This window comes from Egretta garzetta, unplaced genomic scaffold, assembly GCF_000687185.1.
Source record: "Egretta garzetta isolate BGI_Z169 unplaced genomic scaffold, ASM68718v1 scaffold634, whole genome shotgun sequence".
Classification (NCBI taxonomy): domain Eukaryota; kingdom Metazoa; phylum Chordata; class Aves; order Pelecaniformes; family Ardeidae; genus Egretta; species Egretta garzetta.
The window spans coordinates 209,073-222,848 of record NW_009259536.1 but is presented as its reverse complement, the minus strand read 5'-3'; the positions used below and the strand labels follow the sequence as shown (position 1 = coordinate 222,848).

The 13,776-nt window shown below is 38.1% G+C and overlaps 1 protein-coding gene across 9 annotated transcripts in view; it reads left to right on the top strand.

Annotated features, from left to right (window-relative positions):
* Nucleotides 1–13,776, top strand: part of IQCH (IQ motif containing H) — a 73,128-nt gene that overhangs the window by 18,943 nt on the left and 40,409 nt on the right. For 7 of the 9 annotated variants that reach the window (XR_004841850.1, XM_035893216.1, XM_035893215.1 and 4 more), the window contains 5 exons: nt 234–448; nt 1,728–2,279; nt 2,913–2,979; nt 8,580–8,663; nt 10,990–11,165. Coding sequence is in view for 8 of the 9 variants with exons in the window: in XM_035893216.1 (XP_035749109.1) it covers nt 234–448; nt 1,728–2,279; nt 2,913–2,979; nt 8,580–8,663; nt 10,990–11,165 (1,094 nt within the window). In the remaining variant the exon portion in view is untranslated. Of the gene's footprint in view, nt 1–233; nt 449–1,091; nt 1,174–1,727; nt 2,280–2,912; nt 2,980–8,579; nt 8,664–10,989; nt 11,166–13,776 lie in introns of those variants that run through there. The other 2 variants (XM_035893223.1, XM_035893222.1) reach the window with 2 other exon arrangements.

The following is a 13,776-nucleotide window of genomic DNA, read 5'->3' as shown; positions in this document are numbered from 1 at the left end:
CCTGGAATATAAGTGGTAATATTTAAAGATTGTTATCCTGGGTATACCGTTAGCTGGCATATTACAAACTTTAGAACATTATAGATTAAAACTGAAAATTGCAACCCACTTGGACATGAGAGCAAACTGGAGCATGCCAGTACCTAACGGTAGGTGGTAGAGTATCGTTTTGATGCCGATGTTGCATTTCCTCTAACAATGAAACCTGTGATCAATTTTTTTCTTTGGTACAGGAGAGATTAGTAGTAGGGTGGACCCTGAGAGTGCAAACACCAGCACCTTCCCAAACTCAAAGGAAGCAATTTATGGCATAAATTCCTCTAGTAAAGGTAACATTGCACCACTTCCAACCAGCAGCTCCGTGGTTTCAGCAAGGAAATCAAAGTCGGCGTGGAGGTATCCAGCTCAACAGTTGGAATCTGAGCTGCAGATTACCTTTCAGACACAGGTATTTACATAGTGAGGATAATGAGGTTTTTATTCACGTTTTTAATATTGTCTTGACCAGAGATAGTTTAGGAAGTGACTGCAAATCACTGAATTGGTACAGGAGGGTTTGAACCAAAGCTAGTAAATAGTGAAGTAAGTAGGAAATACTTTGTATGTTGCCAGTTTCTATTTTCTCAAGTTTTCTACCTAAATTTGTCTGCTTTTTCACAGAATCTTAGAAAATAAGTCTAGAAAGGGTGTTAGGAGGTTATCTAGACCTCCAGGCAGAACTACCTGAACCTGTAATATTGAAGACAGATGTTTTTCTAACCTGTTCTGAAAACTTTCGGTGATAGCAACTCCACAGTCTCTGTAGGCCATCTGTTCCAGTGCTTAACTAACTATCTTTACTGTTATAAAAGAGTTTTTTAATGTTTCATCTAAATCTCCCTCACTGCAGTTAAGCAAATGTAGTGTTTCCCTTTATATTTACAGAAGACTATAGGGGAGTTTGACCTTGACTGCTTAATGCTTGCTGATTGTTCTTGATCCCCATGCAAAAGGGACGTTTCTTTCTGTTTATGGCTAATTATTGGGTCCCATAGCAAACTGTCTGGACTTTTGCTTGATCTTTCCAGACTCTGACTTCTGTGCCGTTGAGGAGATCTGAAAATGAAAGAGGAAATCTGAAAAATCAAAACCAAAGCAAACCTTTCAAGAAATGGAGATCAATGAGTTATTAATGTAAATAAAAATAATTACCCCCAAATAGTTTGAAAATAGTGCACTTGGATTGAAAAGCAGAGCTGATGAGTTGCCGGCTAAAGGTGCCAGTAAATACGGAGTTTTGTTAAGAGGCAGGAACATTTCTATTCCCAAATTTTACCCTGTTTGCGTTTATATGGCAGGATGTTACCCGTTCTCCTGGGACAGGTGGAAGCAGTCTCAGTGGAAGAATGCTATTGCAGTTACTTTCTGCTTGTAGTCCGGTGCATCACTCTAGAGCTTAATTTTTATGTTTGGTAAATCAAGCATAGTTCCTCTGTGCAATTAATGCATTTCTGTTAAAAATGCTCATAATCTTGCATGACCTCTGAGGTCTTCGTGTGTGGGAATGGGTTTTTTGGTAAAGATGAGCTAGACTTTGTGGTTCTGATGTATCAGTCATAATGAGGAGTGTATTTAGATGCATAAATTCACACAGTTCAGTGGTAAACAGTAATACAGTAGTGTGTCTCGACCACTCATTTACAGTCAGTGGCAATTACTCTTAATCTGTGGCTGTTCTCTTCCCGCAGCCCCTGCAAATGTCTCCATGTCAGTCCTTACAGGATCCGTGCTTTGATTGCGACATTGCTGCTTACCATGGCACAATAGACCAGAAAGCTCCAGGCTTTCTGGCATTCAAGCAGCGTTATTGTTTATCCTGGGAGAGCATTGTCCTTTTTTTGGAACGTACAGAAAAGCTTCTCAAGGACTATGCTGTACCGTTGGCTACAATAAGCTGTAAAAAGTTGGCAGAAGTTGCATCAGACTTTGAGCTTAACAACAATCCCACCAAAAGTGATGTTCTGTCAGTGATAAAGAATCAGTCAACTGTGGAAAAGATCTTAAATCGACCTGGCCAAAGATACAAAGGCCAAGGGGGTACCGAAATGGCTGCTACAAAGATCCAAGCAACATGGCGATGTTACCGGGCCAGAAAAGCCTATGTCCACCTCAGGCAGCAGCAGTGGGCATCAGGTGTGATCGCTGTTTCTTGGCTCTTGCATAATCACATGGCACGTGTGAAAAAGACCCTGAAGGAATCACGTCAGAGACACCTGGAGAATTTTTACATCAGGGCCAAGGTGTGCAGTGCTACCAGCTGTTACGGCAGCACTTCTTTTCTAAACATCTCTTGCTTCAGTGATTGCAATAAGCTGTTTCCATTTTTTTCCCCTTTAACCATACACTTGTCCGAGTATCATATTTCATCCTTCATCAGCGATTCAGCCTTTGTGGCTGCAAAATCTGTTGCAGTGTTTCTATTGAAAATGTCCCTTCACTTTGACTTCAGTAGTTCTGTCAGAAAATCAATGTTTTAACTGCATTACCTTAGTTCCCTATATATACCTTGTGGCACTTAATTTGCTGAAAAAAAAAATCCCTCTCTTGTCTACATTCCTGTCACCACTTTGTCAGAAAGTATTTAAGTTTGCAGACAGCCTCTTAATTAGTGCTCACAATTTCATTTATGTTTGCTTTCTCTTTTTTTCATTCATATTCTGTTAATTAAGTGAGCAGCCTCTAATCTTCCCCTGCCAGTAGCTTCATGTAGCCACCTAATTAAATTAATTGGGGAAGATGTTTTAAGTATGTAATTAAATCAATTAATATAATTTATGCCTGGCTTAACTGTACAGTGGAAAAACAGCTGAAGTTTGACTAGATGAATCCACTACAGCTTCCTGTCACTGATCAATGCTCTTCTTGATTTTTAGCATCTGGCAGCCAACTGGAATCGCATCAGGACCTCCAGGAGGACTATTATCCATATCCCATCATTAGGTATAACACTTTTGCCTGCAAATCTATCAGCAACCTCTATTACCCACCACATTATGACTCCTTGATTGAGTTCAAGGAAGGCCCCTTGTTTTATTCAAATTGGTCTCGGCAGGAAAATGTTCTCGACATGATGAGAGTAATAACACAGGGCCTTCGCTCGAAACGGCGTTTAATTTGGGGATTAAGCAAATAAAGTCATTATGTGGGGGCCGCTATTCAGTGGAGAGGTGATTTGCTGTAATTTGCTTTCATCTGTATGAAATGAACTAAAAAGTTGTATTTTTCCCCCTGAAATAACAGATAATGTTTTCAGTCTTCTTTAATGATAGGAAAACATGGGCCTGTGTGTGTTGTTGCTGTTACAGCAATAAGCCAGGATATTGCTTGTACACTGTTTTTAATCAAATGTGCAGTCAAAATGATAAGCTACATTCTCTGAAATTATTTAGTTCTAATTACGAGCAGATGGGATGCTTTATTTGCACCTAGGGCGCCTGAGCAAAAGGAAATGCTGTGTGAACAAGAATAATTAAGAAGTTGAATAGTGTTTTTTGCGCTTAAATAATCTGCAGTTTCATGTTAATTAGCACTAATGTAATTATTTAATTACATTTATGAATTGGGGAGCTTAAAAGCTGTTTTCTGCAATGCAATGGCAAAGTGTAGGTGTTTAGAAATTACAGAATATGATTTCCTGGGAATTTCTAAAATGCACCGGTAATCTCTTAAAACATGAAATCCTGTCAAAATGCGTGTAACTTGATTTATTTTTTTGTACTTACATAGCAAATTAATTGACCTGAGAGATTCAGGATTTCGTAAAGTGAATTGGTTAAGACCTGAATTAATGAAGACTGTAAATAAGTTTTAAGCTCTCAGTTTTGGAGCCCAGGTAGACTTTTATTTCATGATTCTGCTGACTATGTTTAACATAAATATACATTTGATGAACAACTGGTTTTAATTACACCTCTGTCTCAGTCTTCTGTGAATATGCTAGGTTAAATCACGTGACTGAGTCCTATTTTAAATCAGGATCATTTAAAAATAATTTATACATTCCAGTGTAGGAATTAAGTTAAAATGTGAAGGAGAGCATTTATAGAGGAAAAAGCAATTACTAATTAGGTGCGTGAATTTAGAAGTCAGCAGAATTGTTGTAGAACAGATGCTTTCAAAGTTGTATTTAAAAAAATCTCAGTATAATCAAAACAGGCTAACATAATCATTATGTCCCTGTTCCTCTGCTCCTGATGAATTTGTAATATACAGGGGAATTTATAAAAGTTTTTAAAATATTTCAACCTCTTAAGTAAATTCTAAACTCGAGGGAAATTCCACTTAATTTAGCACTTCACCTGGAGCCTGGGCCCTGATTCTGTAACACACTTTATACCACATTCTGCTGTAAATACGAGAACTTGTATATGCATGCGTAGGAGGCTGCAGTATTCAAGTGGAAATTTTCCCTTAATGAGGAAGAAAGTAAGATAATTTGAGTGCAGATGTTTTCTTAGAAAATTAGGAAACCTATTTAAGTAGAGCATGGAAAAATATATTGTGCCCTCCAAAGGAGGGATTTGAAAGTGCTGTTTGAAAAAGTTGTTCGTGCTTGTTTTTGCTAAGTTTGACTGTATTGAGAGTTCCATAGGGGTTTTGTGTGTTAAATAATGATAAGCATTTAGCTTATTGAAATGTAATGCAAGCACATGGCATTTTTTTCTTTTGAAATGTTAAGATCAAACTGGTTTTGAGAAACATGAACGTAAAATGACTAAGGAATTGACCAAATTTGGTTTTCTATAATTTTACGAATAGCTTATATTTAAAATTTAAAATTTAAAAGACGAAAACACAAAGTCTTTCCACTAAAAACCTTTTATATGTAAGAACAGAAATAATTTTACATGTTTTATTATTCTGCTCCTACACATTTTAAAAGACACTTGCAAAATTTTGGACCCCTTACTGGAATGCTTCCGGCTCGTACCATTGTTCTCAGGTATTTCCCAGTTACGCTTTTGATTTGCCATGTCTTGTAATATTTGGTTTGGAAAGGAACGGCTAAATACCCTGAAATATTTTGCCTTCTTTTCTTTAGCCCTGTGGAATGTTACAATTAAGAAGTCTGTTTGAGTAGACTTCTAGGAACCTAGGCAATTTAAACAAGTAGCATTTGTTTCAGTCTAAGAGGACTAAATATACAAAATGACAGCTGATTTCAGCAGGGTTTTTTTTTTTTAAGGCCTGAGTCTGGGTAATCATAAAAATATGTCTAAATTACAAGAATGGGAACAGAGCAGATAAACACAAAGCAACAGAAGTTTGACAATACTCTGCTAGTGGTTTCTCTCCTCAGTTTTGTCAATCAAAAATAGAGCCTGAAATTCTCTACTCACATTTCCTTGACTTCAGTATTTAGGGCAAGTCAGGGTCTGATTTTTTCTTCCCATGCAAGTGGAATTCCAGTAAATGGAGGTAGTCGTAGCTGTGAATTTCTCAGCAGTCTTCATTTTCACAACAGTTTCAGACTCATGTCAAGTTTCTGGAAATAATCCAGGAAAAGGGATAGTGAAGGGCTTAAATTACACTGCTGTGAGGACAAATGTTTCCATTTATTTCACCAAACAAAAAAAAAACCCTTTGGATTTCTAGTAGAGCTAAAAACAGAAAGTAGAATCCATTGCTTAAAGATTGTTTAGCATTTTTGTCAGCTAGTGTAAGGAAAATTGAATTTGAACTTTCTAATCAGGTGTATTCCTGCACTCTAATGGACGAAAACCCTTCTGCAGTATTTGGGATTCAAAATATTGTTTTTCATTGAACAATTTTTAAATGATTCATCGGTCTTTCTACCCAAATAGTTACCTTTACACTATATAAAATTTGTCACCTTATATAACCTATTGTATATTTATCAAAGCTTCCTCATGTGTGATAACACGAATCCTTTTTAAAAGCAGTTTCAGCTGAACAGTAGGTGTGCCAAGTACGGTGAGAAAAGTTAGGTATTATTTATTAGACCTGTCCCAAGCACTGGGAAGCACAAGGTGGCTGAATCCTATGTAGCTCTTTTTCCTCCTTCCCCTCCAGCCATCGCCCTGTGGTTACTGAAACTGTCATCCACCTCCCGCTCTGTACTGCTCCTGCTTTTTCCAAAGGCGAGTTTGAAAAGTGTTGCAGGTTCCTTGTTGAGAGAACACTTTGAGATGTGCAAAATTTATTAAGAAAATGGCAGTTAAAGGGCATTAGGTCATGGCTGAGGCTGAAAAGGGAGGTGAAAGGAGGCCCTCTACCATTAATTCATACACCCTTTATTTTAGTACTTCTATAACTCTCCCTACGCTTACCCCCGTGTGAACTGGGAACATTCCACTGAAGCCATTGCACGTATGCTATCGTAAAACTCTCGTGAAGGAGGAAGGCCCTCCGTGCCCTTTCAGTGCCACTGAAGTGAGAAATCAAAATTTTAGTTCTCGCTTTGCAAGGTCGACCCTCCTGCAGACCAGCTCCACCAGTGGGGTGCCATGATGCACTGATGCCTCCTGCAAATGAACAACCACATCCTCAAGTGCTCTGCCACCGCTGCCTTTTGTCAACATCACTATTTTCAGTCACCATTTGGAGTTTAACTTACCCAGATTGCAGGTATAGCTCAGCGAAAGTAGTGGTTCTTTGAATCAAAATAGGAGCTTTGGCTTCTGGCAAATGCAAATTTCTCCAAAATGTTTCATGCGTTTGAGACCAAATGCTGTAGCACAAAATGTTAGTGATACATAAACCAGCTGTACATAATAAAACAGGAATGATGGCACAGGTTATAGTTGTACTGGAACACGTAGGCTATGATCACAGTATATGTAATTCATTTGGGTTGCGTTTTGTTTAAACTGCAAGGAAAGGAATATTACGCCTCTGCCTGTAATAGGCAGTGTGAGATGACCAGCCCTGTAAGCACAGAGAGTTCAAAACGTATCGGGCGCGAGGATTAATGTGGTTCATGATGTCCATTGGAAGGTGAATATTCACAAGGAGGGAATATTCCTCGCGCTAAATCTAATGGGGTCATGTCAATGGAAGCTAATATATTGTTAATTAATATCTTAATAAAACATATCTACATGTGGTAGTTGGTATAATGCTATGCTGTATCTGCAGAACCATAGCAACATGCAAGTTTTAACTTTTGTTTGATGGCTACTTTAACTATTATTCCTTCCAAATAATTACTGATTTTCCAAGTGATATTTGCACGTTATTTTTCTGTCCAGATTTAGTTTTTAAAAAGAAACGTGTTTTCAAGAGGACAGTTTAGTGTAAGGAAATCAGCTACTTCCTACATTGGACATTGGAATGTTTTGGAATTGTTAGGCAGCATTATTAGTGGCTTAAAATTGATCTTCACCTGAGAGAACAAAATGAAGCCTCGAGATAAAGTTAAGTAATCAGAGCAAGCTTTTTCAAGTTACTGTAGCTTAATATTAGAGTGGCAAAGAAAATCTGTATCTTTTGCATTTATGTAGTTCTGCAGGTGCCTGGTACCATTGTGCTAACTACAATATCTAAGTTTTACACAAAATTACAAAAAATGAAACTGGTGATTTCCATTTCTTTGTAGTTTTACACAAAATTACAAAAAATGAAACTGGTGGTTTCCATTTCTTTGATTATGTTCTGCCCTCCTGTGTGCAAAGTGACATTGCCACAGCACCTTAGAATGCTGATTACTTATAATAATTGTCCTTGTAATTTGCCTGGAAGATCCTCTATTACTGTCTTCCAAAATGAAAGCACTGAAATACTGAGCAGATTTTAGTCAAACTTAAGTTTTTCATATGTTTCAGATGATCAGCCATGTGCAGATCTGTGGAAATGTTGTAAGGATCTTGTTACTGGATCCATCAAGATTTTATGCCGGACACTGAATGTTAGGCTGAACTTCCTTATTGATTTAATCACAGCTATCAACCCACATTGTGTGGTGGTGTGTGTTTGTATATGCATGCTGATTAATTTAGAATTAACTGAATGTAAAAATGACAGGATTAGAGATTATAGTTAGAGTGGTCATGTCATTTCCTGCAGTCTTTTTGCATGCCAGTCTGCAATCAGTTGGAAGTCTGACCTCCAAATAGATAATCCACGCTCAGACAGGCTGCCAGTCATGCATCCTCTGCAACAAAGTGATCAGGTATCGCTGAGACATCTCCTTAATGAAGTGATTTTGTTGCCTTTTATCTGTGTGAAGGACAAAACGTACCAGGAATCTTGCTTAATGATGGTGTCATTTTTTTCAGTGTTTAAAAAAAAAAATCCAGCAATATAGACGACTCAAAATAGTCTGGGTGTTTAAATTACAAAGCTCTATACGTCTGTAACATTTAGGTCTGTATTTAAAATCTCATGACATAAAAACATGATATTACATCAGTTCACTATTAAAAGTAAATTCATAAAGATGATCCACTTAGTGCTATACCGTGTTTGGGATTTACAATGCTTTTGTTACAGCTGCTTTTAATCTGAAAGTCTGATTTCTTTCAAATAGGTACCAGGGGGTTCCTGCATACAGTTTGTGAGGGGCTTTACTTGTTTTCCAGGATATTCCCAATGCATCCGTGAGCATGTTCCTGATCTTGCTCTCCAACAGAATATGCAGATGGGAAGGCTGTGTGACATACTGGGTATGTTATGAGCTGTTGGCTGCCTATTTTTTGATCGTTATTTGCCCATAGTTGTGAGTAATAGAGAATGACTGATTCTTTTTGCATTAACATTAAATATAGAGAACGTAATAAGCTCAGAAGTAATTTATCTGCTGTGGCATTTGCTCTTGTCCACATTATTCATGAGAAGAACATACTGATTCTTTCCAACTCCGTGATAAGGTAAAGCAGCCTCATCCTGTGGCATGCTGAGCACCACAAACCATCAAAAGTGTTTAGTGTTCTACAAAATTAGGTAGCTAATTCTGCTCGTGTTCATTCAGGCTCATACGGAGTGAAAGATGTGCTAGAAAAGAGCAAGCCCTTATTTAAAACTTTTTTTTTTAATTGGCAAACAGGCAAAAGGCATACATTAAAAAGTTTTTCCTAGAATGACAGTCCTCTTTTAAGCAAAGCAGTGAAGAATATTATTTGTCAATGACCGACTTCATTGGCTCCATGGAATGACATACTTTCCATGATTCATATATATTTCAGTATCATTATTATTTTATAAATGCCATTTAGTAAGTTTGTAACAAAAATATATTAAATCCAGAAATTTACAGTTGCCTAAAATAATAATGTAATTGCCTTTATATATTATCTCAGCACGAGTATTGTTTTTCCATGGTACAGTTTTATTTTTTCATTTTTTTAACACAGATGATTTTCTTTGTCTCTAAAATGATAGTTAGAAACTTAAAGGGACAAAGTCAACACGTTATACAGGCATTCTTTATCACTTTAAATCTGTGAACGTGAAAATTGGTTCTAATGTTAAAATGTAAAGTAGACCACGAGTAAGATACAAACTAGTTAAATATTAACTAAATTAGTAACTAGATCAGCAGCTTTACCTGTGCCTGGCAGGAAAGCATTGATATTTTCCATATTGGTTTTCTTTTTCTTTAGCACACCAGAGGATTTCCTTGCTTGTTGTGACCTGCTATTAGCTAATCTGTCTCCGGAGCCTCAGTGTCCAAACCAGACATGTATATCTCCTTACAGGGCAGTGCTAGGGGTTAGTAAAATGTATTGCAGCATTTTATTCAACACATTTACTTGCGCTTGTCTATTTTTGACAGTGCCGTCCATTCAACGTTGCAGCCGATATTGGCGAGTAGGCTTTTTGTATCCTAGCTGGTAAATTTTCAGGCTCATTTTGCAAGTCTGAGAAATCCCTAAAAGCAATAGAGTACCGGCTAACAGTTCTAATGAACTGTCCTTTTAATTATTTTAAAAACTTATGTGGTAGTGAACTGTATTACATAAAGGCTCTGTTGGTGCTTCAGATGCAGGGCTGGTTGTTGGATGCTGTACTACTAAAATGCTTCAACTGAGATTCTGGCCTTACATTTTTAATGTAGGTTGTCTGGCTGTAGCAGTTACAGCAGAATAAAGAGAATGAGTGGGATATCTTATTCCGTTATAACGTTAGGCTCGGGATTTCCTTAGTCCAATATTTGCTTTGCTCCCGACCCATTCATATGCAATAGCAGTTGTCCCTGGCACTTTCAGGGCTCTTGTTCCTGTGCCCAGTAAGGACAATGAAAGACTTCCTAAGGAGTGCTTTTTGGCAGCGTATTCTATTGATGCTGCAAGGCCCATTAATTCATTAGCTCATCTATTATTTTAGAAGAGCAGAGTAGTTAAAATTTTCCAAAACAGTGTATGTTAAAGACACTCACTTTCTCACCTCTAAGCATTTGTGTATAAGCAGTCTTTCAGCCCAAGTTGTTTTACATGCAGAAAAACAGATTTTCACACTGTGGTATTTAACTAGCTAATCTGCACACTCACATGCTCAGCAATAGTTATTAATGGTATCCTACCGTGAGCTTTTATGCGGACAGGACAAGAATAGGAACAGGCCATGCAAAATCCAGGCAGCATATGAAATTGCAATTTCCTCAGCTTTCTAAACTTAATAGCTCAGTTTTATAATTTACTGAAGTTAATGGGATATATTTTTAAAGCAGTGCACAATTCCCATTGATGTTAATGTGAGTCGCGCATATAAATCCCCCTGCAACTCTTTCAAAATTCTGCCCCCAATATGTTCTGCAGATTGAATTCTGAAAACTAGTTATTTCTTTGGGTTGCTGACCTGTCTTCAGAGAAATGCTGAAGCACAGAAAAAGCAGTTAAACCACTAAGATTTGGGAATTACAGGTCTCGTTTTTATTCCCGGTGCTCTTTTAGGGAAGCTGTTTGTTAGCAAATGATCAGGAATTATCAGATTGCTGTTCTGAATGGAGTCTACCTTTCTCCCGATAACGAGTATTGTGCCCCTTTGTTTTAGATGCCAACGTGGACGTCATCTACATCTGCCCCCTTCATCTGAGCGCGGAGTTACTGCAGTATTACAATAAACTCCTGGGTCTGCAGGCAGCTGTTAGATCTGGGAACCCTGAGGACATGGGTGACCTGCAGGACAGGTTCAAAATTCTCACCCCTGAAGCTATAAACAGCTTCCCTGTGAGTTTGTCTTCTAATTACTACAGCTTGAGGGATGCCGTAAAATTAAATTGGAAATTTTATAACTTGTAACGCTCTGGTACACATCAGTGAAATATTATTGCAAGTTTAAGGGCTTTACTGATTAGACTACTAGTTAGAGCATTGGAAATAAATATTCCAGTTTAGCTTTATAGACTTAGTTGAGATAGTCCTATATCGGCTGTTTGTAGACCACTGTCCCTTCTTACTGTATACTTGAGACTGCAAACTTGATAGATTTATATCTCTAAGTAAATCGTAGCAATAAACCATTCTTATTACTCAAACTTCATCTCTGGGTAACCCAGCATTCAATCATTCATGTGTTTATAGTCTTTCTTGCAACTAAATCCAATGCAGAATTTCTTAAAGAACCGAACTTAAAACTACTCTGGTTAGGTAATACAGAAATATTAGTTCCAAACCTGTCAAGTCAGTTTTAAATCTGTGTGCTAAAACGTTGTCTAAAAAGCGACCTTAATGAATGTACGCTACATATAGTGCTTCTGAAAACACTGTAGTGTGGTGAAGGTTCTTTACAGTGGAGAATAATTTTATGTTGTAAATATTATGGCCCCAGTGTCTTAGCTGAGCGTTGATTTTTTTTATGAAACTTTGTGGTACGTTTAGATCTCTCAGGTCTATGCTTAAACCCTGCTCCTGCTTTCAATATATATTAATAATATTCTACTTATTTTGTTGACAAGTATTTGTTATACCATACACTGATTGATACTGATGGCTTCAGAAGGTAAAGAAGCTTTTTATATTCCGTAAATGTGTTGGTTTTCAAAAGTAGCTCTGTAGCAGCGTGCTGTTCAGCAAAACACGTATGTATATGTATGAATCCATTTCTGCTGAAATAGTCTGAAAACACCTATGTGAGAAAAGCGCGTAACTCTTACTGTATAGAGAGGGACCCCTGAGTCAGAGCTGTCTGATAGTTTTGCCATAATTAAAATTCTGTAGACATGAATGTGCTCTGTTTTCTCGGAAGTTGGAGAAAAGCATCGAGATGATATTTGTGTGTTTAGGAGCTGGCTTTTCTTTAGTGTTGTCCTTTTATGTGACTGCCGGAAAGCTGCAAGAATCACAGCTGCCTCTGCTGGGCCTTCACCTTGTAAAGTAAAATTATTGGGATGGTAAATCCTTGAGAAATACCAGTGATATATTTTTCCTTTTTAAACGGCACTTTGAGAATTGTAGCTGGTTTTTCTCTGGATACTGGATTATTTTTCCAGTACTAACCACCAAATGTTGGAAGCTTTTAAGAAGCCTTCTGCATAAAACATGCTAAAAATATCATCTAAACCATGTCATATTATGGATAAAAGATGTGCTGATAAACATGGACAGGCTGTCCAGGAATGGAAAATGTCTTTCATGGACGATTTTGGTCATGGGGATTTGGCAGAGGTAGTTTTAATGTAAAAGCAGGTTGTTTGCAGGCAGGTATCTCTTGTGTATAGCCTTCGCTCTTCCAGTTTCTGTTGAAATATTCCAAAGTTTCTCTTCCAGAAAGAAAAGAAGAGCAGTTTTGTGAAAATTTATTATGCAGCTATGATTCACTGGGAAATGTTTACATGCTCAGTTGAGGGGAGCTAACCTTAGTTACAAGGGCTATGTGTTTCTTCATGGAGCTGGATCGTGCCGCTCACCCAGTAGTGGGGTGCTGAGGAGTGTGTTCATGCCAAGTGCCACCAGAAAGAACGGGCGGTCACAGGTTTTACATGATACCGGGTTGAGGTATACCCTGGGCTGTCCAGTGCGGTGCACCTCTTTCTTTGCAAAATCCTCAAACTACCTTGTTTTCATTACTCATATGTTCTTTGCCATCTATTAGCTAATGTCTCCGAGAAATGTTTTTTTTTGTGTGGAGAAGAATCTGTACTCATAACTGATCCTAGTCACCCATTGGCTTCAATGACTGTGGATTCAGCTGTCAGTTTATCTGTGTAAGGGTTAGAGGCTTAAGGGTTCTTTTTAAGCATCTTTCTTCTGGGTTATTTAATAAAAAGCTTTTGTTGTACCTAATGTATCTAAATTTCTTCTTAATATATGAAAGTGTGGCTTGAAGGGCCGCCTTAGGCGATTCCTCTGAGCAATTCTAGAAGCACAAGTCGGCCTTGGCCAGTTTCCTCACTATTTTGATGGAACTGGGTGGAAGGAAAATCTGTGGAAAAGACACCCAGATGTGGGTAGACCTGTGCTCATTGGCATCTGCCGAGGGGATACAGAGAGAGACTGTGAGAAAAGGGTGTCCGTGTAGCGTTGTCCTTAGGCAGTCGCTAGCTCTCGGGATGACCTCCTGTGACTCAGTGCATCCAGGTGCGGTGTGAAATGCTTCTAATAAAGGGTTATGCGATCCTGATTCTCAGCGTATCAAAACGTGAGCTTTGCTCATCGTGGGGAGGCTGATGCCAAGGTCAGCTTCTCGGACCTTGAGAGGTTTTTTTTAAAAAAAAAAAAAAAATCAACAGGCTTGAGAAGCAAGAACTAGCCTTTTGATTAACCTACTAACCGCTATTCTGTGCCGTGTCGTGCTGGAATTCTGAGGATTCCTCCATTCTCCTGCTTTTACCTGCTTTTA